Genomic DNA, 25,594 nt, shown 5'->3' with positions numbered 1-25,594 from the left:
ACCACGGACGTTTTATATTATATCATACACATAAAACATGTTATAAAATCCTAAATTCGAAAAACACTATTGATTTATTTCACCATATACATAATTTCAAATTACAAAAATTTGCCCTCACCGAGTTTTGCCGTACCGAAGGCACATTTTAAAATATTTATTTATAAAATTATAATGAAAGAAAATTGTTTCAGCAATCAAATACGAGATTCCGAATAATACGATCTATGTATCAGATGCAATTAAAACACATAAAAATAAACTTTCTAACCCTTGTTATGGCATCTTGACAATAGTTTTAAACCGCCATAAAAAGGCGAAACAACTGTCACGAATTTTATTTTCATGTGTTTTTAATAATAAAATACAATTTAGTAGACTTTAAAAATCAATTTTTGATTTTAATATGTAATAAATAAATAAAAATGGAGTTCTACAAATTAAACGCCAAATCTATAATTAGCTTTGCCAGTACCCTTTATTATTACCTAAAATAAAATGTATATCCACACACAGGCCAGGCCTTTATGGGATTTTTTTTGTTATTTATTATATATAAATATGCTTTGTGCTTGTAATTATAATATATTATGAAAAGCAAAAGAATTCAAAATAAATCAAATTAAAAAAACGCCCTTTTATGTTAAGTTTCTATATTTAATTACTATGGATAGTGGAAGCAGGTTGTACAAATTTATTGCAAAATAATCAAAATTATTTTGACCAAAATAAGTATTTGTTAGATTTTGTTCGATGTGTTTTTGTGTTATCCGTTTTATTTTGATACTCGTAAAAAGAAGAACGATATTTGCGATATTCTATCCCGGAAAAGTTATTAACGATACATCGTAAAATACTGAAAGTTCAAAATTATTTCAATTACGTAGTGTAATGGTTTTAAATACATCACGTGTCTGGCCCTTGGGCCTCGGCCCTTGGGGTCTCGTTCATCAATAGACCTTGCTCCGGCAGCATGGGAGGTCTTTAATTACTCCATTAATAGAGTAGGTAACTGGCTATCAGCTATCAGCACAACGCAACGGGTTTCCTCTGCTAAATTCCTGCTGTAGGCCAAATTATACACTCGTAGCTTACTGTACCAAAGTGCCTCCGATTAATGAAGCGAATAACCGGTAGCGGTAACAGAATAATCTGATTATTTTCACTACCGAATGATTCTTGATTTTGTTAATCATATGATTCGATTATTTTTGTGACTTTTTGATTCACAAATCTTCCAAAAAAATAATTCCATTACATCTTTTTTATGGTTTAATCATTAATTGAAATATTACTCTCCTGAAATATCTTTTAGAATTGGAGAGATCGAACCTGCGATCCCAGTTTCATTATCAAAATTAATATTACTATAATATTACTATCAAAACTACAGATTTTTAGTCAATGAGTTCCTGGGATGTTCCTAAAACTTTTGTTCAAATCCGAACTGGTTTAAATGTTGTTTAAAATAAAATAATTCGTTTGTTTAAAGATTCTAAATTGAGATTGGTTTAAAATAATTTGTAAATTTGGAATGTCGCTTATTAGGTTAGTATTATTTTGGAAACAATATAACTCGTTTTCTTATTGTGGTAAATACATCTTAATTTGCTTTTAATGTCCTCAATCATTTATATAAATTATAAAACAACATAAGAATTTTTTTGGATATCCGTAATGATTTTGAATATCCTTTTCCTTGTAATAATCTTAGTCTTGACCGGTCATAAGTCATATAATAATTTTACCGCTATTATGATTCCCCTATCGTTGTTATTTGTCATAGGTGTATTATTTAGTTATTCGTTAATCATTGCCGTAATATATTTTCCAAAAATCTATAACTGAAAATTGCGGTTAGTCGATTATTATTGTGAATTGGCTCATTGGTGTTGCACATCACTACATTCGGAACGCGGAGAATGTATTACACCTGTAATATCACATTACCTTTTTTTCTACAAAAAATGTTCCCATACATTATTTTCTTAATTATCTTTATGAATCTTTATAATATATGTGCATATTCAAATTATTGCTTGAGAAAATATGAACATTTACATGCTACTACAAGTTTTGTGGCAAATTGATTTATTTTATTTTTTAAATGTTTATCGCGGTCAGTTCCGACGAAATTCATTTGCTTTTCGTAAGAGATACGTGTGTGTACATATTAAACGAATCATTTTCAGATATTCATCGTTCTTGTCTATTGAATTTTTATTAGAATTTTTTGCATTTTCCACACTAAAACCATTTTTACCACCATCAAGAAAATTGATTAATAAAATATATTTAATGTAGGAAATTAAAAAAAAAATCATGGCTATCTCTTTTTTTGTACATTGTATTCAATACATATATCAATCGTAAGTAAAAAGTTTATGATTAAAAGAAATAATTATGAATTCACTACGTTACAATGCCCCCAACCCACTTTAAATTTTCAATATATTATATTTTAATAGAGTTTATGTTAAACTCAATTATTTGGTTAAAACAATAATGAAATATATGTAGTATACACGAATATATATATATAAAGCATTGATTTGGAGGTGTACGTCATAAATGTAATATATTTCATCCCTTTAAAGATAATCCTACCTTTACAATATGTTATTTACAATCATTAAAAACCATTTCTTACGATTTGCTGACAAGCATAAATACAACTTAGCGAGAACTACATTTTCCGTTTATCGTGAAGCGACACGCGCCTCCGTTATGGCGTTCAATATGTAAGACCACGCGTTTCACTTAAGTTTTTACAAGTATAAAACATTTCCAGATATCCCTGTTGATAATACCATACATATATCTAGTTATACGACAGGTACAATACATGATTTATAGAACTTTTATCACTCCACTGTAATACAATGATATAACATTACATTCCCGTTAAATCGACAGACAAGAAATTTTTTAGGACTTGTGGTTTTGCTTCTGTTACGCGTCGTACTTTAAAAATTTAATTGAATTATTTTTACTTATTTATTTTTTACAAAAATGTTAATAAAGTTAGTATATAACCACTCACCGAGATTTTTACGTCTACCGGTTTCGAGACGTACCCGTCTCTTCGTCAGGATAATCACTAACACGAGACGGGTACGTCTCGAAACCGGTAGACGTAAAAATCTCGGTGAGTGGTTATATACTAATTTTATTAACATTTTTGTAAAAAATAAATAAGTAAAAATGACTAACCACAAAGTAAATGCTTTAAATATTAATAATATTGAGAATATGAATTATTTTGTTCACCACAAATTAATCACTTTTTTTTTTAAATAAATTTTGTGAATAATTTGAGGGTTTAATTATGCTGCTTTAATATTTCTAAACCACATAATAAGTATATATTGTTTATAAAATAAATTAACTACATATTTTGCGGAGCTTTTTATTACCTGTAGAACATTAAAATCCAATTACATATTTTTTTTATATTTTCAATTCTTTTACATTAATTCATAAATATTAAGCAATAATTCACAACATTTTAAGCTTGTCCAAATACTTTTTCACTAATCTGGATTATCTCCAATTATAGGAGTTATTTTTCATATTATTTTTTGACATCTCAACATGGATGAAGAATAATATGGAATATATGGAATCTATGACGGTCGTAAACCCCGTAAATGCCCAGACTTCCATATTCTTCTTCATCTATGTTGAGATGTCATAAAATAATAATCAATAATTCAATTTCAGTTTCAAATCCAAAATAATTAATTGCTACAATACATATTTTTTATCTGTGTTGTTTTAATATTGTTACGAAAATTATTACACTCCAATTTATTGTATTTAAGATTTGTATTGACATTTCTTGGTGGAACTGGATTTAGTATAGTAAAATAACAACTGTAAAGTTTTTTTCCACTTTTATTTTGTATTACCAGTGACCGGGTAACGTCTGATGTCCTATCTAATGATGTCGACAACAACGAAACCCAATCACTATCAATTAAAATAAAAGTGGAGAGAACTAAAAATATGTTTTATTTACTTTAATTTATTGACCAGAAATTTGAAAGACTAAAAAAGAGACTAAACTTTTGTGTTTGGAAAGTGACCTACCCATACTGAATATTTATTCGAATTTCATGTCAATTTATTGATTTTGGTACCGTAGAACGGGGCTACTTCAACTTTAATGTGTTACTTGAGCCCAGTACAAAAAAAATATTTAAATCTGTATTTGGTCTACAATAATAAACGTATCGACACGATTCATTGTTTCCCTGACAGGTGACACTTATTGTCACAATACGTTCATTATTGTAGACCAAATACAGATTTAAATCTCTTTTTTGTACTAGGCTCAAGTAACACATCAATGTTCAAGTAGCCCCGTTCTACATACATAAATTAATTTTGGTAACTTTTTACTTTAAAAATAAAAAATAAAAAACAAAGGTTGATATTATAATATGGATACATTTTAACACATCGCTCACTCCTTTCAAGAATGTCATAAACCAAAAAACTTCTGACCTTTTTAAGATCTGTTATCTTTCTAGGTTTTGCCTGAAGGTTTTTTCTCCATTTGAAAAATAACAAGTTCATTAAAAAAAAAAACAATACATTTTCTTTAAAATGCAAAAACAACACTTTCTGCCCTGTAGCGGGTAAATATTAAGTTAAAAATATACTTCTTTTGCTGGGATGTAGTACATTTTTTGGACATTCCGAAAACATGCACAACTGAAAATTTACGATTTTTTTTATGACGTTCTTGAAAGGAGTGAGCGACATGTACACTCACTACATATGGTATGGCATATGACTGTGTGATCGTAATGTATAATATGTATGCGCATTATTATGCAGTTCAGACACTCCCTTTGGCGATATAAGGTTTCTGAATGGTTCTTACGATGATTTCAGGCTGCAACTGCAACGAGCGGGGGTCGGAGATCAGAAGCTGTGACATCAAAACCGGTCAATGTCGCTGTTTGGCGCACGTGGTTGGATTGACCTGTGATCGCTGCGAAGTATGTTCAACATATAATTTCATTATAACTCCACCATTTTCTATCTGTAAAGCAATTATTGGATTAATTGAAAAAGTATTCAAAGATACGATTTATTTGAGTTGTTAACTGATTGAAAATTGTCGTTCTTATACTTTCTTGTTTATCGTTTATTTCCTTGTATCAAATGTCTCCTGAGGAGTTTAACGTGGTTTCCTCCCAGCAATGAGCAAATGCAGAGAAGTTTTTGATTGGCCCACACTAGATTATCCCTCCTGTCCCCAACACAGATTAAAATAAAAACAGCTTTTTTAGCTGGAAAATAAACAAAAATCAACATGATCTATAAATCTTGTACATAATAAGCAAGGTAAGTAATAAATACGACTGCCATTTAAAAAAAAAAAGAAAAACATACATGAAACAAATGTTTCAGCCGGGGCACTGGGGCCTCGACTCGGGCGCGGGGTGCAGCCGCTGCGTGTGCGACCCCGTGGGGGCGCAGCGCCGCGGTGAGGGGGGCGCGGGGGGCGCCGGGAGCACCCTGTGCGACCAGCAGACGGGGCGCTGCCACTGCAAGGCGGGGGTCGGCGGGGCCGCCTGCGACGTATGCCTCCCGGGACACTATGGATTCGGAGAGAAGGGATGCATAAGTAAGTACTAACTTATCTCATACGTTACATCTCTAACGTTCAAATTCAGAATTCGAACGGCAGCGCTAGAAGCCGGACTTGTCTGCACGCGCAACATTTTTTTTAAATTTACTTATAATATTATTTTTCAAACATTCATTTTCTAAACATTGCTAGGAGCCAGACGTGTCTACGCGCACATTTTTATTTGATTTATTTTTAATTTTTTTATATGTTTAATTTGGTTACAAAAGTTTTTTTTAATAATTTAATTAATTTTACAGATATTTCTACTTTATAATCTTAAAATTAATAGCGCTGTTCTCTTCAATAAAGAGACTTAGCTCTTGTGCTTGGAGAGGGACAATACTTATTATTTATTATTTTTTTGTGGGTGGTATATTTTTTTTTATATATATACATATATATTGTAGAATATGTACTGGATAAAAAAAAAATATAATATTATATGTATTGAAAAAATATTTTTATCATTGTTTTTTAAACTTCTTACATTTCAATAACTCTTATATATTCCAAAAAAAACGTAGGGAGTTAAAAAATATATATGTATAAAAAATATTCAATATAAATTCTTAAAGATGTAAAATTCCAAAATATATTTTAAAACAAATTGGGCGCCAAAAGGCGTCCAGCCCTCAGCGCGGCCAAGCGCATTGTTATTTGAACGCTCGTGATCTCAGCCTTAACGTTACGCTTACAACACATATATTTACTTCACATACATCAAATTTACATTCAAATAAATCACTTGTATAAAACCACTTCTTTAAATAAATGTGACTAGTTTCAATAACTACATGCATATGTTCTCATCAACAGGAGAAAATACAAACTGAACCAATTGTTATGGAAAATAGCTGTCTTTACATTAATTAACTCAATAAACCGGTCTTGTTCAAATGTTTTATTTTTATATTTAAATCATCATGTTGTTCCACAAAGTTAGTGCCAAACCAAACCATCATACATTAACCACAAATTAATGTTTCATTTACACCATATTTACAGCAATTTATACTATATAATACCCAAACTCCGTTATCTACCTCTCCTTCCCTTAATCCTTGCCTGATCCTGCTCCCTATGTCTTACTTTCCATTATCAATTTAAAGTAAACATTAAAAAAAAATATTCCATACTTGGAAGTACTTCTATATAGATCGGTAATTTATTCCGCAGTCTGGCAACTAAGGGCGCTTGTTCACTATACGGAATTCTACCGTCCGGCTGTCCAGTTTTTTCAAATAAAAGCGACTACGACAGCTTAGCGTGATCGAGTTCATGCGCACCATGATCACGCATCGATCGAGTGCACCGATCCGAAGAAAGACGGACAAAAGCACAAACCAATCCAAGCCAATCATCCGTTTTATCATGCTAACTGGACTGTCGGACGGTAAAATTCCATGTAGTGCACAAATGAAGTATGATATTTTATATCCTTATTTGGTAAACAACCCAATACATGTTTGTTATTAACTTCCAGAATGTGAAAACTGCTCAGTGGGTCGAATCTGCGATCCTGACACAGGTCGCTGTGTGTGTCCTCCACTCACCCAAGGACCTTCATGTCGGGACTGTCGACCGGGTTCATGGGGCTTAGTGCCAAATAAAGGATGCAAGGTATATATATTTCTTAATGTACCATAAATTACCTTTTGTATGGGCAAATTTTTAAAATTGTCTTTTGAATTTAATGTGACATAAGCTTGCCCATGAAACATTTTTGGTCACGATAGCGGAGCATTATTGTTTTTTAATCTAATGTACCATAAGACTGCTAGTCAAATATTTTTGGTCGCAACAGCACAGCATTATGGTTGCAGAAAGTAAGTTCTGTGTCCATTTCGGCCTACACTGCGACAAAAAATGTTACATGAAGAAATACAATCTAGAAGTTTAACATAAACATTTTTGCATCACCACTGGCAACAGTAGCGCCTCCACCGAATCGATAAAGATTCGGTGGAGGCGCTACTCGCCTCGATAATCGATGTTCGATGTTTGTAAAAATAAATTTAATATTGTTACTAAATGTCATTTATTTTATAATATTTTATTTCCATATGTTTCCAGTACTGCAACTGTTCCTCTTCGGGGTCTGTTAGTCCTCAGTGTGCAGTGGCATCAGGTTCGTGCAAGTGCCACAAGGGGTATTCAGGGACCCATTGTGAGACATGCGCTCCTAATTACTATGGCTACCCTCGCTGCCGTCCTTGTGCATGCCACGTTCCAGGAACCAGGGAGGAAGCGTGCGGACCAGATGGATGTACCTGTGATCAAGCTGGCCAATGCCCCTGCAAGGTTAATATTCCTTACATTATAACAAACAAACAAATTCAAACTCAATCTGCACTTCCCCAAAGAAAGGCACATTCTGTGCTACACATTCAATAAAGATAACCCATTACCTTTTCACATCTTTCTGTCATTTTTTGGTGTCATAAAAAAGTTTTTAAACAAACTAAATCATTCACTTTGTACTTTTCCACATCTTCCTGACATTTGTCAGTGTCATAAAGAAGTTGTTTAGGTCTCATTAATTGATTCGGTAGTCACTTAGTGATAATATCTATCCATTTGAATCTAACTTTTACTTGGTAAATACCACTATTTTTTAAAATCTATTGTGACACGTGTTTTGAAGCATTCCAAATCATTTTCAAACACCATACGGTGTTTGAAAATGACCTTAACCCCAGGTGCCCTAGGCATTATTGGAACTCACATGTTTCGTTCATATATTACCTACTATTCCTCTTCCATGAGCTCTTTCACTTATGTCTTCTGCAACCCATCAAACATTTTTCTGTCTTATATCCTTGAATCATAAGACTATTTGCCCTATCTTCATATAATCACGATCGAGTTAACACTGCATTCATTCATTACAGAGAGCTTTGCACCGCTTAGGTGTAGTAAGTATTAGAAGAACATTGATAGAACCCTTTTAAACTAACAGGATGATAAGTTGTGTGACTTGCTTTTAATGATCCTTATTACATGCATTATAATTTTATACTTTTTATATTTTTTATGACAGCTCAATGTCGTCGGGCATCAGTGTGACCAGTGTAAAGATGGGACATTTGGTCTATCTGCAGAAAGTCCCTCAGGATGTACGCAGTGCTTCTGTTTTGGGCGCAGTTCACACTGCACCCAGGCAGGACTCACTTGGGGACTTATCAGACTAAACACTCCTCGAGTTCTTCATATACGGCCAAGCGCAAGCCCCGATCAGTTTCCTGATGACTCTCCAGTCAGTTTTATATCGGCAAGTACTTTTTCCTGGTATCCTAAAGCAACCATTAATATAGGGGTTTAGTATTTACTAAGATCTTTTTCTTTATAATATTTTTCTCTGCCTCTGTAGTATAGAATCTCAGAGGGATCGAAATAAACAGAACTGATCACTTTACTTACATGTAATTAACATTGCATTGATGCAATGTTAACTATATGAAGGCAAGCCTTAACCCCTTTGTACCATTAATTGCTGATATTTGGATGGGTTAGAAGGAGGTTTATTTATAGAAATCTTGGTGTTGACACATTTTGTAAGTAAACCCGTCTGTTTAATATTTGTTTGTGTTTTAATAATGAGTCATTTAAATTTTTCTTGAACAGATATCAAATATTGGAGAAGCACCAATAGATCTTTATGCCGAGGATATGAATTTGGAGTTAAATGTTACTAGTGGAATCACTGTCATTCCGGATACAACTGGAAATGTTACCATCGGAACCAACTATGACTTGGCTTACCCTCTTTACTGGGAACTACCCACCAAATTCTCAGGAGACAGAGTTACTTCATATGGAGGATTTTTAAAGTTCAAAATTGAGAGTCGTGGATTATCCGAAAAAATTTCTACCTCCATTTTGAGGCAATATCCTTTGGTTCAGATGCACGCCCAGGGATTACTTGTACTGGAATACTACGAGGTAATTCTCCTTTAGTTCCAATTTACTCCTGAAATTTTATATTCCTTTTACTGAATAACTGTCATTAACAATAATGTCATCCATTTAGCGAAACAGATGACATTGAAAAATTGTAAAAAATCGTTATCTCATTATGTACCTATTTTGTAAACAATAAAAATTGCTTTGGAAATATTACATGCAACATATCAAATAAGTATTTTTTATTAAATTTTGGAAGAGCTTTTACTGCATATATATTCACTGATGCCAAAATTCTTGTCACTGTATTTTAGCAACATCCTAATGATAATGGAGATTATGAAGTAAGATTTCATGAATCCTTTTGGAGAATGCGGAATCCATTGACAGCAAATTCAGATAATTTAGGATCCGGACTTGAAGTCAACCGACCTACAATGATGATTGCTCTCCAGCATGTGGACGCTATATACATCAGAGGAACTCATTATTCCAGTCCTATACAAGCAACGTAAGTTATAGTTTTTTTTTGGCACACCATTTTTTATCTTTACAATTCTACTAGACGTTAGTCAACTCATAGAATTATTTATAATTAATTAAATAGTTTGATACTCAAAGGTATGTTTACCTCTAATTTTAATTAAAATATATACATGTTCAACCATATGATTACATTTCAGTTTATCTGAAGTTATTATGGACACAGCAATTCCAATCCAAGGACACCCATCGTACCTCACCTCCAGTGTAGAGTTATGTTCCTGTCCACGGGAGTACAATTCTACATCATGTCAAGATGCCTCCATTGGCTTTTTCATCCCAAAATACCAAACCATTGGTAAAACAGAAATCTTCCCCACACAACTCATCGGCAAGGCGGAACCCTGCCAGTGTAGCGGCAGGTCTGAAACTTGTGATAAGGATACAGGCCATTGTACGGTAAGTTTAAAAAAAATAGTAGTATAACCACTGTAGTTGTTAACCATAGGTTGTCACCTAAGAATGGTCAATGTTATACAAAGTGTAAAATAAACACTGTCAATATCACACAATGCGTAAAGTAATCATTGTCAATGTCACACAATGTGTAAAGCAATCATTGTCAATGTCACACAATGTGTAAAGCAATCATTGTCAATGTTACACAATGTGTAAAGCAATCACTATCAATGTTACACAGTGTGTAAAGCAATCACTGTCAATGTTACACAGTGTGTAAAATAATCACTGTTAATGTGCATCAAACACAAATTTCACTAATCAGTTTTAGGTAGTTGACCTCGAGTTGATGATTTTATGTGTTCTCTTTTAATATTTTCAGAACTGCAGAGAGTTTACAGGAGGGAAGAAATGCGAACGTTGTGGAGAGGGCTACTATGGACAACCAACAGACAACGATGGTTGCCAGGCATGCCCGTGCCCGCATGTTGCCCGGAATAATGCTATCGCTTGCAATGTTCACCCTACCAGAGTGCAGTGTCACTGTAGAGACGGTTAGTCATGTGTGATCTTCCTGTGCCAGGAATAAGTTATTTCTCTTTGTTTGTTGGATATACTCTAACATGTTTGACTATTTTGACTAAGACTCAAAAAAATACATTATTTTTATTTAATTGTGTGAAAACGGGTGAAACCTTATGGTGGGGACTGACCAGAGTCATTTCGTCGTAACGTAACACGTTACAATGCGAGCATTCGTATAGTCAATACAGCAAGCCGAGTACTCTACAACATGACACAATGCTCCGGTCAGTTTCCACCTTTAAACTGACATTACTAATGTGCAAAGGCAAGTAGCCGCAAGTTAAAAACAGTTGCTTCGAGATAAACAAGTTTATAGCTAACATAGAATGACGCTTTTTACCAAAACATGTTTCAAATTAATAAAATTTTGCAGCTATTTGGATAATAAATATCTCAGTGAAAGAAAGAGATAGAGCAAAATCTGTTATTGTATATGATAGAGGCCAGTTATTAGAATGCTTTGAGCCATGTTAAGCCAAACAGCCGCAACTTGAGTTACAGCTAGTTGCCTTTACACCATGAATCTTTGTGAAATATAAATTAGTGTTTGTTGAATACATAAAGATGTCTTTAATGTTCTTTATGCTATAAAAGTATTAAATATTTTGGTAAATAAACTTCAGCTGTACATGATTTGATAACTAACACTTTTAACTAATTTTTTCAGGCTACACCGGTGCAGACTGCTCCACTTGCGCTGTGGGGTGGTGGCAAGGGGACGACGGAAAATGTCGGCGCTGCGAGTGTGACCGGCGCGGCACTGTGGGGGACGGCGGGGGCGCCTCCCCCGCGCCCTGCCACCCCACCTCGGGACAGTGCCCATGCCTGCCCCATGTCACCGGGATGCGCTGCGATACTTGCCTTACGCCCCGCCACTTCTTACAATCTTCCACATGCATACGTAAGTATTTTTAATGTTATTGGTATTGGTGTTAATGGTATTTTATGTTATTTTTAATGTTTACAGATTAGTATAAAAAAAGCCTTTTTGTACGTATTTATTTGGGTTTTGTGTTTATTATTCTTAAAAGTGCCTTGTTATAGTTGGGTAGATATTTGACTGTTAAGTTTAGAGTCATAGCTTAGATTCCTGCCAATTGAAAAATATATATATATGAGAAAGCAATATTCGTTTATTTATTTTCAGTTGATCTGGGTATAAGTAATATGTTATATATTTTTTATATCATTCTTCCCCATCCTCTTTATCTACCCTCACCCAAGCTTCCTAAACAGTCTTTTTTGGTCAGAAACACAAATCAGATTTCATTTTTGACTTCAAGACCTTATTTACATACTAAATATTATATAATTTAATTTATACAGCTTTTTTTATACTATAAAATCAACAATTATGTTTTTTTTAGCATGTGATAACTGCAGTCAGACATTACTGGATACAATTGAGCTGATGTCATACGAATTAACCAAAGACACAGATCACATCAAAAATACGTCTTTACCCAAACCTTGGCTAGCTCTGTACGCCATCGCTAATAAAACTTACGAGGCGCAGATGGAACTCAAAGGCATAATATCAGGAATTCACAAAATTATATCCTTACCTGAAAACCCATTCAAGCATATGAGACATCGGAGCGAAGAATTGCTCCGCATAAGTTCTCCACTCAGCACGAAATGGAACACCACGGCTACCGAAGGATGCAAACTAAGACAAGATGCAAATTTGCTATTTGACAATCTAATGAGCATTCGTAAAAAATTAGAAAACAAAATTAACGAGTTGGAATACTTCAGCCGTTCCGATAAACATATCAACATAAATAAAGCTGTGAAAGAAGCGCGGCATATGCTGAAGAAGATTAAGGAGCTGAACTTGTCTGATTTTATGCAGAATGCTGATGACATATTTGATAAAGTAAGTAAATTAATAATCAGTATAAAGATACAATATCAAGTATGTATTTTTATCCCTAGTTAGGATATCCCATGTTATGGAAATCCGTCTTCAGATTATAATTTAATTTTACAAAAAAATAATATCCTTTTTGAAATCTTCTTTTTTACTAAACAAATATTTCTTTTTTAGGCTAATGTTCAATCCACAATCATCTATGAGTATGTTTACAAACTGAAAGATCATGAAAACAAAATAAATGAACTCAATAATAGGTTTGATGTCTGGCACAACAAAACTGATGAGATTATACAGTTGAAAGAAAAAGCTTGGGATACTATCGACGAAGTAGAATTTGCCATCAAGAGATTTAAGGACAGATACAATAATGTTCTGGAGAAAACTGTTCAAAGTAAGGCGATTTTGAGCGATATTGAAAAACTACAAGATCAACATTTGAATCAAGAATCCACAGTTCTTTTCCAAGAATGTGAAGATGACATTTTGAATTTAAAAAACCTTGGACCTCTTTTGGGAGACTTATCAAACCAAACCAATGAAAAGGAAGGAATATTAGCCAGGATTAATCCTGAGTATATGGAAAAGTATTTAGAACCCGCAATGAAACATGCTAATAATCTAACGTCGATTGCAGTATCACTCAAAAAGTAAGCACCTGAACAATATATATTTTTTTTTAATATGCCAAACACAAAGTTCTTCATATCATGAGTATTTTGTAATTTCTAGCCTTTTTACCGAAACGCGGGTAAGTGCTGATTCTGCTGTAAACGCGTCATCCGCTTATAAAAATATAGTGCAAGGAATTAATGCTGCGAGGGAAGCATCTCTACAAGCACTCGAAGCAGCAGAATTAGCTAAAAAAGCGGCAGCTGGTGATGATTCTCAATATGGACCATCAAAAAACACTCTTCTAGAAATATCTGAACATTCTAAAGCAAACTCCACACGCCACCTGGAGTTGGCTATACAGCAAAACCTCAAAGTAAAAGGTATAATTTTTTATTGTTATATAAACTCTAGGTTGAAATAATAAATATAATTTGATGTGAAATTTGTTTGCAAAAATCAAAACACATGAACTGAAATTTAAACATTAAACCTACTTCTTACCATACTTTGTTTTTTTATGTATTTTGCTATATATTTTTCATGGTTCAAATCTTATCTATTACCCTGTTAAATTTTGTTTATTTTATACTTTTAAATTCTGACTTTGTTGTATTTACATTTACTGTGTTTAAAAGTAAGTTTATCTTTTAAATGACTCTTTTTTACCTTAATATTTGTCATATTTGCTGTGCTGCAGTTACCTAAATTTTATATTATATTTGATGTTATTTCTTACTTTCCTTTTCACCGTTATTGGTTACTTTGTTTTAAATTTTATTATAAACCCTTCTCTTTTTTTTCTAACTGTACTTTTTACCTTACTCTTTCTTTATACATAAACACCTTTTACTTTAAAAAAAACATACTTTTTGTTACTTGTTGTTAACCTTTGTTGCACTATCCCAAAATAAATCGTTCAAATTACTAATTAGGGATAAATAGGTATCTTTAAATATGCAATATCTTTAAAATAAGTAAAAACAAGGTATTATTTTTATGCATTCTTTCTTTTCATTCCAGAAATGTCTGCCGAATTAGAGAAATCAAGGCAAAAGGTTGAGAGGATCAGAGTAGCAATAAGAGGTATAGCGTGGAAAGATAAAGACTTGTATATTCTCAGCAGTAATCTGAGTAAAATAAGTATTGACGGTCATTTGGCAGTTGCTAATAATAAATCTGACAGAGTCTACGAAAACATGCGAGCTCTTTATAAGGAAGCTGATAGTATTCACAAAGACACTTTGTACAAGTTAAGAATGAAACTACAAGATCTGCTAAGTAACGGAGATGATAAAATTGGTGGAGCGGAAGAAAAAGGTTTGTTAACTTCCATCATCTTATGGAAATAATACCGGAATGTTTAGGAAGCTAATCATTTGTATTCTTTGCTTCAGTTTCTTTACTCAGAGGAAATATTCGGAGAGCTAGTGAATTAGCCTTAAGTCTAACAGATGCCTTGCACCTTCGTGAAGTGGAAGTAAAGAAATCAAATTCTACTCTGTCTGAAAAATTGCAGCGTCTAAGAGATCAAATACAGAGAGCTAAGCATGCGGCTGAGGGCGTAAGTAACTGCATTTGTTTTTAAATTACCTAGCGCCCAAGCGACTCTGAAATCTAGCTATGGGTTATGTAACACTGCTTATCAAGGCCCTACTAAGGCTTTAACTTTATAAGTTTAAATCTACCTGTAAGTGAATTTGTTCTTTATTTTTAAAGTTACCTACTATAATTTTAAAAATCAGATGAAGTGGCAGAAAATTTGTTACATGAATTTAGAACATTTTTTAAGTGTCTTTATTTTTACAGATACAAGTATCACTCAAGTCATCTTTTGACCAAGGTTGTCTCCGCTCATACAAATTGACAAATTTGGCTCCAACTACAACAACGCATCTTTCTGCATCTATTTCGCTCAGTCCGGATAATTCTCAAGATTCCATTATTTTCCATTTACCGAGCACAATTAATGGTGACTTTATCAAACTGGAACTGATAAATAGAAAGATTAGATTTTCGTGGAATGTCGGAGGCAACACGGCTTACATAACTCATCCCGAAATTCTTGAAACGTACAGTGATCCGGGATCAGACAACAGCTGGTATAGAATAGATGCTGACAGGTAATTTTAGTCTTGGTCATAACAAATTCTCAAATGATAACTACTGGCATTCCTCATAAACATGTAGAGATCAATTTTATTTATTTATTTATGATTCACAAACAATGGAAAACACATTACAAGAAATGAAATACAGTGCAATACAAATTGTTTTAATGTTTTTCATCAATTAAATGAGAACACAAAAAATAAGTTAAAGTACAGGTTAAATACTGATTTAAAGAATAGAAATTTGGTTGTAAAATGAAATTTAAATAAATAAAAAAAGTACAAGTAAAAATTAAAAGTGAAAACTAAGCTGCATAATTAAGTTGAAAAATTCAAGACTCTATTTCAATTCGATTTCACCAATTTGGTAATAAAGCTCTTGTATTTCTCAATGCCATCATTAAAAATGTCGATGATAACTTATCATTATTTTCTAAATGATTATACATCCTTAGCATTATAGATACGGAGTCGCAAAATAAATTATTATTTCAATTACAGAGTATGGAACATTGGAAAGCTTTGGGTTCGGAAAGTAGTAACTACTGCAGAATCAGCATTCACAGCTCAAGTTCCTGCCTCCAATACGAGTTCGCCAACTTGGGGTATTCTGGATGTGAAACCAGGAGATTTAGCTTGGGTGGGAGGCCTTGGCACTCAAGTCCAGAGTAATTTGGGACTCTCCGGATGCCTTCACCAACTGTCTTACAATGGAAAACAAATTGGTCTCTGGAATTTCTATTCACAGCCTAATAAGGATGCATGCACAGGATGCATTGAAGGGTAATTATTCCTACAAATTTTGATTTTATTTTCATTTGTACCTAGCTGACCTCGTGTTTCTATGACTTAGTCAAGTTAAATGGAAAAAAAATAAAATACAAAGCACACATTCCTAAAATGCATAATTTAATAATAATGCTTATGAAGCAATGAAAATATTAAAAATCTATGAAACAATAATATCCAAAACATTGAAATTGCTTAGTAATAGTACCTGTCAAGAAGCAAGCTGTCCAAAATTAGCAATGTTTAGCATTGAGTGTGTTGCTGTTACTTTCAACAGATGGCGTCACCATTGCGGCCAATAAAAACTGTTTTAAAAAATCATGTTTTACCTGTAATGTGTATACGCAAATACAACATTGTGTCAAAATTTCAAAGCAATCGATGATTAACTAGATTTTAAATTTGGAACACACAATTATATTTTTATTAATATGTATTAATAGATAATAAAATAAAAACTTAATTTTTTAATAAATTAAGTTTATGAGAGAAATTATCGTCCATATTTTTAATTACAATTGTACCTTTCAGAGTTGAAGAAATCAAGATTTCGGAGCAAAATATGTATTATTGGAATGGAGCTGGTTACTCTGTGTTGAAGAGATCGGATGTACGACCATTTAATAAAAATCAATTCAGCATCCTTCTCACCTTCAGGACATTTGATGAAAATGCTTTACTGTTTTTGGCTGTAGATTCGGTTAATGTAAGTTAAATAAATGTTCAAATTCTGAAAATCAAATGCCTTCTATAAAAAAAATGTGTTCTATAAAAAAAATGACATTTTTATTTACAGAATAGATCAATCTCTCTCACACTGAGAGAGGGCCGTGTGGTGTTCAGGATAGATTATTCAGGGGATTCACGTTTGGAAATTAACACCACCGAGAAATATAACACGGGTAAATTTGTGCAAGTGCAAGCAGCAAGAGTATTTATAAAAAGGAAAATTGAAAAAGGTATGTCATTTATTAAACCCTTGTATTATTATGTACCTTTATACATACATGGGGTTGTCAGACTTGAAATGAACGCAGCACTCACATAGCGCATACTTGAAACAAAGCGATTTAAAAATACCTTGTGTTCTAGTATTAATTGAAAAAATTATCAGTATAGAAATTTTTTAATTGAATTATTCCAACTAGTTACCATTGATAATTTGTAGTATATACCTAAAGCCATGTATTATTGAAATCCTACAACATTCAAATTATCTTCTGACCCTTATCCACACCCGATGGTGGATAGGGCGCTGAATCAAATCAATGTAATGTTAAACTTATTGTTAATTATATGAAGGCAAGGTATTTAGCCCTGTGCTCCAGGTAGCAGTTCAGGGTAATGTAAAATGAATATCATAATGAAAAATCTTTTATATTATTTTAATTTTTCCCATGGAATTGAGCTAGGAATCTCCAGTGTGGTTTTCAAACGTACTTACCACTACATAATATAGAGACAGCCATTAAAATTTTAAGTCTACCTTATTATTTCTACCTGACTCAATTTATTTTTTCTTTACCTTTCTGCAATTTCTGACTTGTAAAATCGTTTTATGTTTGATTCCACCAGGAAGCCTCAAGGTTGACGGGTATGAGCAGCTGGGTTCACCAAACCCGCCTGTGATCCATTCTGCCTCCATCCCTGATCTGACCAACAGCGAGTACCTCCTGGGTGGGACTCCGCCCCTGTGGAGACCCCCCTCCATAGTGCGCTCTCTCCCCCCGCCCTTCCTGGGCTGTCTGGGAGACCTCACGATAGATCAAGATGGTTATAACCCTCTGGATACCACTGTGCATTACGGAGTAGACAATTCATGTGAAGATAAGGTATGTTATTCAAAAGGATTTTTATGACAGTTAATATATTTGAATATTAAAAAAATGCCTTTGGACAATAGATAAAAAGCAGTCCATCGATCGGAATCCTTGATTTTGTATTGAGGAAAGCAGTATTCCAGAGGATTCCTAATTATATTGTATGATAATATAAACTAAAACTACTAAAATTTCCTAAAAGCGCAAATCCAAAAACAAAAAAATTATGCTTGTATTTTTTCATCAGTCCCCCAGTTATAATACCAATCAATATTATTAATATCTAATTTAAATCACAATATAAGTTACAGCACTACTTGTTGAGTTTCATCATCAAATGCTTAAGGTGGAGCATGTTTAAAAATAATCAATGTCTTCCATTTCATTCAAACCAATATCTTTTCAACGGAAAATATATTTGTCTTCTCTTTCAGCCTCTCACGTCAGTAGGATTCTATGGAGATGGATTCCTGGAGTTAAGTGGCCACACCCTTCGCAGGAAGAGTCACCTGGGATTCATGTTCCGCACACTGCAGCCGAACGCTTTCCTCCTTCTCTCTGCCCCCAAACACTATCACATTTCCAAAACTAATGAAGTAATTTCCGACTACTCATACACAACGGAATCAGACATATTCAGCATGGAAGAAAACCCACACATAAATGATGGGTTTTATTCCTTCTCTCTTGTTGATGGTGAGTGTGTGTGCTTTTTTTTTAATTCTCATTTTTAATCTCTCAATTAAATACAAAATATCAAAATAATACCAGCTTAGAATAGTTCCATATTCAATGTTGAAACTTTTGGCTAAATGCTACTAAAATTATGTTGCATTAAAACCATAGTGGCTTAGGTTTTTAGAACACAGAATGTACATAATTCACAACAAAACTATGCCATTGCAATTCCGACATCAGTTTCATATAAGAATTGTAAAGGTGGAGACTGACCGGAGCATTTCGTCGTAACATCGCTCGCGGCGAGCATCACCGAGCATCCGAAACTATGGATGGAGCGCTCGGCTCGCTGTACTGACTGCCTGAATGCTCGCATCGTAACGTGTTACGTTACGACGAAATGCTCCGGTCAGTCTCCGCCTTAAGGGTTAGAAAGAAAGATGTTATTAACTCATTTCTGTTAAGAGTATGTATAACTAATATAATACTGAGCTAGACCGAAATAGAAGCTTTAAAGGTTGATTGAAAACACAACTAACACTAGACATTTGTTTTATGAATAAATAATTGCTGCATTACCAAATGCTAATAAATCAAGATAATGAATAAAAACTTATGGTGCCTTTAAGTAAGCTACCATGTGATGTGACAGTTAACTATTGCTATTAGCAGGATTATCTCTCAAGGGATTGATATATTTTATACAGAAGTTTTTCACACATGTCACAAAGCTTAAATTAAGCTTTCCTTGCAGTGAAAAGACAATCTTAACACAAACTATTTATAAAACTTACAATTGGTAGAAAGGATAGGAGACCAGAAAAAAACAGAGGTATCTAGTATCTAGACGTATATAGATTCTAAATAGAGGTCTCTGTGAGCAGCTGCCTACCTATTGTATTAGTGTTACTATTAGTAAGCACTATAGTAGTACCTAACTAAAGTTTAGTTGTACATAATGAAAATATTTTTAATTTAATGAAATATTTGGTTTCAGGTCATGTGCACCTCCTGATGAATGCCGGTAAAGGAGACCTTAAATTAGTTTCAAATGGCACCGCTTTAAATGACGGCCAGTTCCATGCATTAAGTGTTGTGAAAAAGAATCGCAGGATTGAGTTGTTCATTGATGATGAAGCTCAAGCCACAGGAACTTTACCTCCGGGATCGGTGGTAGTTCATGCCATCCCTCAATCTGTAGATGGCAATGCGAGTGGGGGTCTTTTCATTGGTGGAGTACCTGAACACCTCAATGAAACCGATGTCACTGACCAACACATTGCATCCACGATATCTCTCCGAGGTGCCATCAAAGACATTGTATTTGACGGAACGTAAGTTGGCCATTACCTTAACTCATCAATCACATATTGCAATAATTGATAAATTATATTATTAACCTTGTTTATTACCTTGTTTTTATTTTAGTGTCATTTCCATTCAAGATATGGTATCTATGAATCATGCTCTAGTTGGCCGACTCGGGCCTCCAATGGGAGAAATATATGAAGTTGGAGCCAATTTACTTAATACTCAACAGTCAGAGTCCGATGTCAATAGAACATCAAAAGGATGTCACAAGGTATGCAATTTTTAAAAAGCTCTTCATGTTTACCATAAATATTTTTCATTACTTTTATATACAAATATGCATTTTCAAATTTGTTTTAGGTGTATACATATACATTGGAACCTGGTGCAGTTAAGTTTGGTGATGTGTCTAATAGCTACGCACAAGTACATCTTACTAGAAGAAACATATGGCATCAAGATTTTCTTTTAGAATTTGACTTTAGGACTTTTTATCCGAATGGACTCCTGTTTCTCACACCCGTAAGTGCAATTACTTTTATTTTAAAAAGATAAATATAAGTCTCCAAACTACTAAAGTTATTTTTTCTTAGGGCACCAAAGAAAGGCAGCGTCATTTGATAGCGGTTTATTTGAAAGATGGCAAAGTGACACTGACAATGAAAGGCAGGCGGAAAATGGAACTATCAATACCGTTGGTTAGTAATGACGGTACATGGCATCATGTAGTGGTGCGCTCCACACAGAGAAGACTTACCATAACAGTTGGGCCAAGAAGTGCATTGGCAAGAATGCCTAAAGCCTTGTTCCTGAGTAATGTGCTTTATGTTGGCGGATTACCAGATAAATCTGTTTCGCTGAATATTCCAGATCATGTAAGTGAAATGTTTCATCCATATGGATTATAAGGCAATATGAATATTTGTTGCTTAAATATCAGTTTCGTCTTGGTATGTAAAGATTTGAAGTATGTATCTTTTTTTGCAGTCAACATGTCAAAAAAATGTAAATCATGTTTCAAAAGTATATAGTAATTAAAATAATAAATATGGCCAATTTTATTCAGTGCCAATTTCATGAATGATCACTTTAAGGATGCTTTAAAATTTAAGTATTAGCAGTTTTATAATATAAGGTTTTAGCAGTTTTATATTCATCCAATCAGATATTTACACATAGTTACGCAATGCATGTGAATGTGAAAATTTAGATTCAATCTGGTTTATTAACTTAGATAAGAGATCCGGTAAGGTGGGCCTTAAATTTAGATAAAACCTCAGCAGAATTTTGAATAGATCTCAGATTCGGGGTAAGTTGTTCCACGCCGTGGGACCTGCAATGGCAACATCAGTCAGCGAGATTCTAGTCTACCGGTTTCAAGACTTACCTGTCTCTTTGTCTGAACAATCACTATACCAGCTTGAGAACAACTTCATATACCACTGCTTTAGCACAATTCATACACTTACACAAAATATTCATCACATACGTTAGTAGTTGGACCGAAGACTACCAAACACTAAGAGTGTTTGCCAAAAGGAAGTCAAGGACCTTTGGATTAGGAAGAGTAACTAAAGAGGGACTAAAGTGTATAATAAGTCTTTAATAGGTGTGTAATAACTTTTTAACCAATTATTTTGAATCAAAGATCATTTGGGAAGGCGGCTAGAGGGTTTGAGATGCATTATGATTATGCAAGTCATTCATCGTCCATTTTTAAACATGTGCGTGCCAGTTATATCTTTATCTCTTCCCTATTTCTAAATTAGTTATAAAATTTATTTTAGATGCTGAAAATGGAAGGTTTCAAGGGATGCATCAGAAGATTATCAGTAAATGGTAAAGCAGAGGACCTGGTGAAAGATGCCGCATTACACCAAAATGTCGGACAATGTTTCCCTACAATCGAACGAGGTTCCTATTTCCCTGGAGATGCATACGCTATTTACAAAAGACAATTTGTTATTGGCTCTCACCTCGAATTGCAGTTGGAATTCAGAACTGTGGAGATGAACGGTGTCCTCCTCAGTATTGCGCACACAAATAATGTTAATTCTCCAGCACTATCTTTGGAGCTTAACAATGCTAAGGTGAGATCATATTAAAAAAGTAAAAGCTTTCCTTTTATTTTATTTTAAATTTGTATTTTCTCATAGGAACTAAAGATATATTGCCATAAGAAATACATACATAAATAAACTCATGTGTTCATTTGTGGCTTATTGTTAGAGGAATCAATCAAAATGTTTTCTCCATTTTATTTATCTTTTAAACTGTTTTTTCCATAAAATAATTAAGATCTTTTTATCATTTTGATTTGAATCTAATATTTAAACAGGATTTGGCAAAACTTAATTTTTTATTTTTGTTTAACATGAATTTTAATGTTTTTCAGGTGGTATTATCTGTTCTGACGATATCTGGCAGACACTTTACTGTAGAAACCAGTTTACCGACTCCGTTTGGGCTATGTGACAACACATGGCACAACATATCGGCCCTGTTTTCTGCTGATGAGTTGACAGTGAGAGTAGATCAGTTGCCTGAAGAAACTGATGTCGGTACGGCACCCGGTTACACATTCACTACTCCGCCAAGCCTCAACCAGCCATTGCAACAGAGTCCTCTCTACATAGGGGGGTTGCCAGGTGTGTAAAACTTTTAATTTATTTTATACAAATGTGGCTGATGTACATTTCTATCTTTTAGTTAGTAACAAAAATAAAGTCAGTTGAATAAACATGCACATAGGAATAAGGGTTGGCTAACTAGGGTTAACAGAAAACGCAAAAAAGTTAAAAATGAAAGAGAAAAATAAAAACAAATACATTAATATTCTGTTTTACCAGGTGAAGAATCTATTGAACAAGATAAATCACTCAACCAATGTCACTTTTTGTACTTATTTTCATTTTCATTAAAAATATGTAAAAAGTATTTTAAAAAAAACTTATTTCTTCCAACACTTATCCCAGCCCAACAGAGCATAGGGAACTGCAATCTATCAAAACAGTGTTATCTTGATTGTTGATTACATAAAGCCAAACCGATCAATCCTATGCTTTCATTTTACCCTCATGGGAATCGAACTCGGAACCTCCATCACACTAGCCAAACGCGGCAACCACTATACTACAGAGGTGTGCGGACAAACACTTGTTTATGTGTTACATCTTTTTTCATTCCATATTCTAGATGGAGCTCCCACGGGAACACTTACCACCAAAGAAAACTTCAAGGGATGCATCAGGAACGTATCGATCCGTGGGCACCGCAAGGACTGGACCGACATGGACTACCTTCACAACTTGCTACTCAGCTCATGTCCAATACAGTGAATATGCAAGTGCAGTCCGAATAACAAAGTACAAATCCTGTGAATCTTGTCTTCACTTGACGATAATTAGTGCTAAGACGCTTTATTCAGTGGAAAATTTACTTCTTCATTTCGTGGAAAAGATTATGTGCCTTTAAATGCCTTATTGTGTTCGATAACTCCATATTTCGAGCTATGGAAATATTACAGTAATATACCTCCATATAAGTACATTTTTGAACAAATGTACTTTTGTCTTTGTAAAATATAAAAATGTATTAAAGATACTATTTTTTTTGCTAACATGAGAACCACGAAGCGGTTACTTTCGTCAATCAAATTTTTGTATGTGAACTTTTTTTTAAGTGTAGAGAGATGAAACTGTTTGGAATTGAATGATCGTTAAAGTGTAATCATAATGTGCAATTCCAATTTTGAAACAACTACCAATTCTCAGTTATTGTTTGTACAGGTATTCAATACTTTGCATTGCAAATTTGCATGTCAATTTTTATTCTAATGTTTAAAAAAATACCAAAATACTAACAACAAATTGATAAATTGACATTGGTAAAGTATGTATTAAAGTTTGTAGCGTATATCCTGGAACAATGATTGACATATAATAGTGTCTCTGAAAAATATTTTAAAGGGTTTTTATCCATGAAAGATTTTATTATGTTGCTACAAAAATAAAAATTAAAGAATACATATTATGCTTACTTGAAAATGTCAGCAATTTGATGTTTTTCACGGATATTGTCATCAATTGATGTGATTTTAATTTCAATAAAATACAAAACAAAAAGAGCCATAAAAGTGAAAAGCATGATTCTAGGTCTAATTCTCAAAAGGATTAAAGTCAGTAAACTAAGTTCTTTTCTAATGATAGGTTCACTTCAACATGTAAGAGCTTTTTCCAGATCATGTGTTTATTTATTTTATGATTTTGTAAAACAAAATGATATTTCCAATGAAAGGGCTGATATAACAAAAAAATGTTGGTTGTTATTTCAAAATTGAACAAATATTAAGTTTTATTACAGTTTGAAGTTTCTTTTTTTGTAGGCTATTAACTTTCATTTGTGCGCCAGTTGATGAATGAAATGATTTGTAAATATTACACTATTTATACTTTTATGTTTAAATATATGTTGTAACATGCATTTAAAACGTTGAGAAGCATTTTTCACTCCAAAAATATTAGCACTGCCATAATAATGTTAGTACTGACTTGTAGTAAAGCATATTTATATACTTAATAAGTTTAGCGGTGAATCAAGTGTGTACATTACGGAAGATTTATACTGTGTATAAGTAAATTTATTTATTTATTTTCTATTGTGATTATTAATTTCATGACATGTGCCAAATTATAACTTTATATTTAGTGATTATTTTATAATTATTTATTTTAAGAGCTACTTCTTTGTGACAGTATTTAACGGCAAAAAGATTCCATGGACCTTTCACAGTGGTATTGGGTCTAAGCTCTCAGTTGACAATATCAACCATAGAAATATAACCAAAACCATCGAGCTGGAGACTCCAACAGGTTCAAATTATACCGCAAATTCACTATTATTATCATCAGCTCTAAAGTCATAATAATTCAAAATATGTTGGGAACTATGAAGAGTTAAAGTCATATTAGTTTGGGTCAAATATTGACATTACAGATATCGTAGACTTTACAAGTAAAAATAAATAATATTCACATTGTATATAATTTGTTTTTCCCGGATGATCACAATAATTATATTATCAGCAATGAAAATCTATCATCTGCAATGATACATAACGTTTTATGTATATTGTTAAAATTCAATTGAAATAATTCAGCCATTTCACTGTGTAATTGCACAATGTCAATTTACTTAAGATTTCAGTTTATTTTTATAAATATTGATCATGGTGAAAAAAATATTGTACATAAAAATAAATACACTTTTAATGAATTAAAATTTGTTTCAATTATCATCTTCCTAAATTATCTATTAGTGT

At 33.3% G+C, this 25,594-nt stretch overlaps 1 protein-coding gene across 1 annotated transcript in view; it reads left to right on the top strand.

Moving 5' to 3' along the window:
* Positions 1–24,319, top strand: part of wb (wing blister) — a 179,989-nt gene extending 155,670 nt beyond the window's left edge. The window contains exons 12-39 of the mRNA XM_088266381.1: positions 4,903–5,009; positions 5,425–5,641; positions 7,131–7,267; positions 7,721–7,948; positions 8,688–8,918; positions 9,272–9,589; positions 9,865–10,061; positions 10,234–10,492; positions 10,875–11,046; positions 11,745–11,978; positions 12,445–12,956; positions 13,128–13,603; positions 13,686–13,948; positions 14,589–14,885; positions 14,963–15,129; positions 15,375–15,688; positions 16,178–16,459; positions 16,997–17,171; positions 17,262–17,424; positions 18,041–18,297; positions 18,720–18,981; positions 19,961–20,297; positions 20,392–20,545; positions 20,635–20,796; positions 20,868–21,149; positions 22,062–22,364; positions 22,670–22,922; positions 23,470–24,319. Coding sequence (XP_088122507.1) covers positions 4,903–5,009; positions 5,425–5,641; positions 7,131–7,267; positions 7,721–7,948; positions 8,688–8,918; positions 9,272–9,589; positions 9,865–10,061; positions 10,234–10,492; positions 10,875–11,046; positions 11,745–11,978; positions 12,445–12,956; positions 13,128–13,603; positions 13,686–13,948; positions 14,589–14,885; positions 14,963–15,129; positions 15,375–15,688; positions 16,178–16,459; positions 16,997–17,171; positions 17,262–17,424; positions 18,041–18,297; positions 18,720–18,981; positions 19,961–20,297; positions 20,392–20,545; positions 20,635–20,796; positions 20,868–21,149; positions 22,062–22,364; positions 22,670–22,922; positions 23,470–23,612 — 6,902 coding nt within the window. The 3' untranslated portion in view covers positions 23,613–24,319. The remainder of the gene's footprint in view (positions 1–4,902; positions 5,010–5,424; positions 5,642–7,130; positions 7,268–7,720; positions 7,949–8,687; positions 8,919–9,271; positions 9,590–9,864; positions 10,062–10,233; positions 10,493–10,874; positions 11,047–11,744; positions 11,979–12,444; positions 12,957–13,127; positions 13,604–13,685; positions 13,949–14,588; positions 14,886–14,962; positions 15,130–15,374; positions 15,689–16,177; positions 16,460–16,996; positions 17,172–17,261; positions 17,425–18,040; positions 18,298–18,719; positions 18,982–19,960; positions 20,298–20,391; positions 20,546–20,634; positions 20,797–20,867; positions 21,150–22,061; positions 22,365–22,669; positions 22,923–23,469) is intronic.
* The last annotated feature ends 1,275 nt before the right edge of the window (positions 24,320–25,594 follow it).

The sequence above is a fragment of the Brachycentrus maculatus genome, unplaced genomic scaffold (assembly GCF_059751285.1).
Source record: "Brachycentrus maculatus isolate JH-2025_06_01 unplaced genomic scaffold, ASM5975128v1 h1tg000267l, whole genome shotgun sequence".
NCBI lineage: Eukaryota > Metazoa > Arthropoda > Insecta > Trichoptera > Brachycentridae > Brachycentrus > Brachycentrus maculatus.
The sequence above is the reverse complement of the archived record's forward strand: the minus strand, read 5'-3'. Positions and strand labels throughout refer to the sequence as shown.